This window comes from Fulmarus glacialis, unplaced genomic scaffold (genome assembly GCF_000690835.1).
Source record: "Fulmarus glacialis isolate BGI_N327 unplaced genomic scaffold, ASM69083v1 scaffold1222, whole genome shotgun sequence".
Classification (NCBI taxonomy): Eukaryota; Metazoa; Chordata; class Aves; order Procellariiformes; family Procellariidae; genus Fulmarus; species Fulmarus glacialis.
In genome coordinates, this window is record NW_009199532.1 from 45,320 (window position 1) to 51,319 (window position 6,000).

The window sequence follows — 6,000 nt, forward strand, 5'->3', positions numbered from 1 at the left end:
TCTTTAAAGTTGCATGCAGGAATCAGTATGGCTCTCCCTCTTTCACCTTGTTTTTTCCCCAAACTTTCTTCTGAAGTATGACACTGGCCCAACTAGAACAAAGCTGGAGACTGAGATGAGCAGGTGCTCCCACGCGTCATTTCTGGTGTTCATCTTGCCCGTACATTCAGAATTAAAATTATTTCAGTGTAGAAAATTATCCAAAAGGACATGCTCCAATTTCATAGACGTTAAACAAATAAACAGAACAAAATGTTCTGTAATAACATGCTCCAATTTCATAGACATTAAACAAATAAACAGAACAAAATGACTAGCAAAAGTTCTTGAAGTATGCTCGTATTAGCTTTTGATACAGGAAGTCATGAAGCAACTGTATGGGAAATTTCACTATTTTGACTTTACACAATATAAGGGAATATTAGATTTTAACACACATAACAGACTGTCTCTGAAATAATCAAATTCACAATTAAGAGAGGAGAGATGGTAACAGAAAATAAACTAAAAACAGAAATTAGGGACTTCAAGGCCAAAGACTTCAGGAAGTTAGGTTTCTGACAGAAGGATGTTGGAGAAACCTGACAATTCCTTACAGAAATTATACTAAAAGTAAAAAGACAAGCTATGCCAATCCTGAGGAACATCAGGAGGAACAGAAAATCACCAAACTGAAGTCGTAGGTGTTTTTGTGACTTAAAAGCAGATTTGCAGTGCCAGCCAGTAAGAGAACACAGAAGCGCCAATCAAACTGAGATACAAATGTAAGAAACCTAAAAAGGGTACTAGAAAAATATTATAAATAGTAAGATGATGAGTAGGGGAAAATATGTCCTATTAATCATCCAGGAAGGAATGCTGGATGCTGAAACAGAAGATAATAGCAAAAAGTTATACTGTCTAGAAATCTGAAAAAATCCAGAGGAACTCTAAGGAGTTTGTTGGGTAGAAAGAAACTCTGAAACCACAATTATATTGTTCCATACATAATTATAACAACAAACCAGCCAATGATAGGGAACTCATTCTACGTGAAAGCAAAAACATGAATTGCTAAGGAATTGCAAAATACTTTTTTAGCAGTATTGTTACAATAGAGTCAGGCTATTTAAGGTCTTCCTATTTTAGCTGGGATTTTGCTCACAGTATTATGTATTTTCCATGTCGCCTATGTTTCAGGTACACACAAGGGTTTCAAATATGTTTCTACATATATCTCCTTACCTGGCCTGCTTCATTTCTTTTTTCGTAATAAGCCTGCTGATTTCCACTGAATCCCCAAGCTGTAGATCTGTTAACTTAGTGGCTATAGATATAGCAGCTATTCTGAAAAAGAGCAGCATCAGATTTCATTTGAGGCAACACATAAACCTTTGAAAAGGTGTATAAAGCTGCAGATTTAAACCTCCAGGTGGAAGAAGTAAGACAGACTGACCATTTCCTCATCAGATTACAGAATGAGACCCTAGTTCCATATCACCTAGTTTTAGGAGTCTAATCTAGCTACATAAATTAAGAAGTTACTCTTTCTCATCTCCCTCAAGCAGCTAGGAGCAAGACTAACAAATGGACATGCTTCTTCAGGGAATTTTTCAGAGCATCAATTCTAAGCAAGTCTAAACTAGGCAATACGAATACTCTTTCTTCTCACCTGCTTAATATTCAAACTACAGCTGACCGAATAGCTTTAATTGCCTTTTTAACTTTTATGTGATTCTTCCTTAATTGTGTGCAACTAAAACCTGTAAAGTAAACTTATAAAGTACTCAGAAATTTAGAAAATACGGATGATACAAGCCAAAAGGAAAGAGCAAAATGCCTACTGAGACTGTTAAAATTTTCTTTATATTCTTCATCACTCCCTTCAATAACAAGCCTTCCCAGTCTAATTTTCTTGCTAGATTTCTGTAACTAAAATATACAGCAAGTTTTTAGTGAAATATCCCACACCATTCTCAAACAAAATCCTGAAAATGGAACATTCTATCCCCTGAACCATCTTTTCTGTTAAATGCAGATAAAAGGATATGTTTGTCTCTATATGTTTTGCATCACATTCAGAGAACTAATCATCTATCAGGAAGGAAGATAATCGTATTAAATAAAAACAAGAAGCACTGAGAGGCACCATCAGCTTCATATTTATCAGGTGGTGACAAAGTCTAGGCAATGGGCCATTAGATGATATAACATCATCATTTGTATCATGTGTACAGATATAGCAGCACACTCCCTTTCCTGTTCCCTTGGCCATTCTTTCACCGATATTCACTGACAAAGCTCAAAGCTGTTTTATCACTCCTGTAGCGTTTTTGAGCAAACTTGGATACCCCATTAACTTGCTAACCTTTCCACACTAGTACTACAAAAGTTACTTTGTTGTGTTTGTTTTGGGGGTTTTTTTTTGTTGGTTGGTTGTTTTTTTTCTCCTCCCCAAGTGTGGAGATGATGGGAAAAAAGCCAAACCTAACTCCCACAAAATCAGAGTATTTTAATCTTTCAGCAACCTGAACAGTTAAGAGTTATCATACAAAATTAGCTGGCATTAAATGCTGCTTTTGTTAGCATCACATGGGCCCAGAGTAATTTGTAACCATATATGAACACATTTGAACTAACAGATACAAACACTTGCTTTAAACTGATTGTTTCTTTCCCTTCCACTTGACTTGGGCTCTAATTAGAAAAATAAATACTTATGTGTTCAGCTTATGCATGCAAGGACTCTCACGACTTCGAAGAACCATTTTCCTTGTATGAATACTTCTGGAGTGCCTGAGCTATAGAAACAATGGAGAAATAATAGCCTTCAAAAATTTGGACTTGTAATTGCGTTACCTTCCCAGCTTATCATTGACAAGCATGTGTCAATTTAAACTGCTATTTCAAAGTTGAGTCAGTCTTCTGATTTGTACTTAGTGACATAGATCTTGACAAAAAACCCCTCTTTTTTTCTAAAAAAGAAAAAATGATCACCACTCCTGTACGTCTATCTTGCATTCAACTTAGTATTGACTACAATTGTTCTTAACTGTTTTCTGATTAGCACATTTTTTCTCCTCATTTTCATTAGGTAATATTAAGCACCTATTACATAGATGCTAAGCCACCTTCTGTCAGAATTTGAATCTGGGCAGCGTTCAGTAGGAACAAAGCAGCATATCCTAAGCTGGGCTAGTACTGGGCCCTCAAATAGCAGTTCCAAATAAAACAATCATTAGGAAGCTTTCTTTGAAAGACAGGAAGAATCTGTGACTGTGCTCTCCTATCAACTGGAATGCAGAGCACAACTCTGGTTGCATATCAACTCTCTAGATTAATTTTTTTACTCCCTCTCAATCACAGCCTCAAAGTAACATTTTTTTTTAATTATTATTACTGTTTTGCTATTTTCATTTCAAAAGTTCCAAAGCCCTACTTTTCTTCTTTTCCTTGTCCCTTCCTTGCCCCCTCTTGTAAGGGAGAAAGAGAAATAGAAATAGGATCTGGAGACAAATCTATTGCAATAAATGGAGTTGGGTAGGACTCAGTTTTTAAGAACCAAGATTTAGATGCCAAAGCTCTCCTGCCTAAATTTAGCTATTTCAGAATGACTTTAAATCACTCTTTAGCTTCCATCATCTGTATTGACTAGGTTCCATCACACATTAAGGGAAACTTAGACAGCAACTCACACATGGACTGCTATATGTAGTCATCTACATTCAGGAGCCTGAACCTGGACCTGCCCAATTAGTCTGTATCTAATTGCTCTGTGTGCGTAGAGCAGATTTCCACAGATGGGAGATTCAAGCTTTGACACACCACCACAGTTTGACTAACAACAGTGAAAAGAGGAATGTGTTCTAGTACAGCACAGCTGGTATGAAAGCTCAGGGGAATACAAAAAAAGAAACCATACGTGAAAGTACAAAAAAAGTGTGAAAAAGCTTGTGAATGAAATATATTTAGTCAAGCCTGAAATTTAATCAAACTGCAAAGAAGTAAGTCCAGTAAGGAATTAAAAGAATTATTACAGTACAAACCTTTGATATGTATTAGACGCTTCTGAGCAAATCATACTCTCCTTTCTTCTTCCACACTCACATTGAAGATCAACCTGTTGTATCACAGAAGACAGCAGCTTTTTTAAACTTTTGTCTTTTTACGGCCATGGAGGTGTGTGAGGGAGGGAAATCTATTCCTTTAAAAATCCCACTTTAGGGGAATAATGGCAAATTAAAAGTGATGAATAGTTTTTTTAAAAAAATGTGAATATTATAAGTTTATGTAAAAAATTACATGTTATCAATATACAAACATGCCATTTTTTGTCTGTTATTGGCTGATAATTAAACCATACAATTCACCTGTGAATATGCAGTGAATTTTCTCTGGGTATCTAACCTTTGCACAGCAGGGTGTTGTTGGACAGGGTGAAGAAGGATGACATGGAGCCATGCAAGGATGATTACAATATAGCCTTGGAATAATACATGGCTGTTTACACTCTTCGTCTATAAGACATTCTCCTTTATGACAGATTCTTTTACATTTGTGCATTCCACACTTTAACACTTGATTGCAGCGAAGTCCGCAGGAAATGTCAGTGAGATGACAAGGAATATTACTTCGCAGCTGGAAGAGGGGAGGAAAAAGACGACAACTAAAAATTAAAAATGCAAATCTCAAAGTACTTTTACTGTTCACACCTTCATTTGGCACTGTCCATGCAAGAATCGTAATACTAAAATATCTTAGGACAAAGACTGAGTTTTTCTTTATATCGTAGTCCAATATAGCAGTTGGTCTGAATTCATATGGCATAAAAGATATACTTTTCTAATCTAATCACATTAAACTCAAACTCCAGTAACATATTCCATTCCAAAGAGGCCCCAAAAATCTAAGTCTACAGTCTTAGCACATTATTTAGTATTCAAAAACATTAAGCATCCAGACTTACTTCATGCTTGCCCATACACCATTTCTGAGTGAGATAGGTACACGGTGGACATTTCTCCTCACTATGACATGAATGGTACACTGCAGTCACAGTAATATAAAAGCCAGCACAGTTTTATTAGCATATTTCGGTCAAATGCATTAAAGGAGACAGTAAAGACTATTAAACGTGAGTTTGCATTTCAGAACTACACAATTTATGGGAAGTGTGATGCTTCACGCAAAGATAATCTGTTCTTTAAGTACTCTCTAAAAATTATGATATCAGGTTTTTAGGTGAATATTCTTCCATATTTTCTAAATTAAATAGCAGAGAATTTTGTAAGTTCTGACCAGGGTTATACTATCAGACAGAATTTGTTAGAAAGCATATCTGTTTGACCTGTGCTATGTTTTTTGAAATCAGCCAATGTAATTCCAAGGAATCTAGAAACTAACTGTTCACTAGATTACCCTACTGTTTCAACAGAGCACTTAATCTTTGAAATATAGCATTTAATGTGTTGAGACTATTAATAATGATCAGAAAAAAATTCAATGCTTTTACCTGCCAGGAGTATCACTACTAGTATTCAGGGCAAGTTTTTAGTTGGTTGGCTCTTAATTGTAGATTTTTGGAAATATTCACAACTACTGAAAAAGCATGTAATAAAAAAGCAAATATATTTTCAAACAGACCTATATACACTTTTCTACATTTTGATTAAAACAAAACAAAACACGCAAGCAAAACTGAATGGCCTGACTTACCTGGATGATCACAGTCATGTGGCCTGGTGCACGGTTTTTTACACTCTGGTGGCTGAGTGCCACAGGGGACAGGAGGGTAAATCACAGATTCACCACAATAACAAGTTAACTCATCAAAACCTGAAAAGACAAGTCAAATATATGCCAATGGCTACATGTATTTGCATTTCTCCACTATGAGTAATCTTTAAATAACATGCAAATGTTTTACTCCAGCTTTGTTTTTTGATATTAAGCACCACTGTAGTGAATTTATTAGCTTTTGTGGCTCCTACAAGCAAACTGGACTATGACCACTTCATTATG

General features: G+C 35.8%; 1 protein-coding gene across 1 annotated transcript in view; it reads right to left on the reverse strand.

The window, feature by feature from the left end:
- The window catches only part of NFX1 (nuclear transcription factor, X-box binding 1), a gene marked incomplete at its 5' end in the record, with an annotated part of 47,696 nt that overhangs the window by 23,564 nt on the left and 18,132 nt on the right, over positions 1-6,000 (reverse strand). Inside the window, 5 exons of the mRNA XM_009573264.1 lie at positions 1,225-1,326; positions 4,026-4,099; positions 4,387-4,617; positions 4,946-5,025; positions 5,695-5,814. Coding sequence (XP_009571559.1) covers positions 1,225-1,326; positions 4,026-4,099; positions 4,387-4,617; positions 4,946-5,025; positions 5,695-5,814 — 607 coding nt within the window. The remainder of the gene's footprint in view (positions 1-1,224; positions 1,327-4,025; positions 4,100-4,386; positions 4,618-4,945; positions 5,026-5,694; positions 5,815-6,000) is intronic.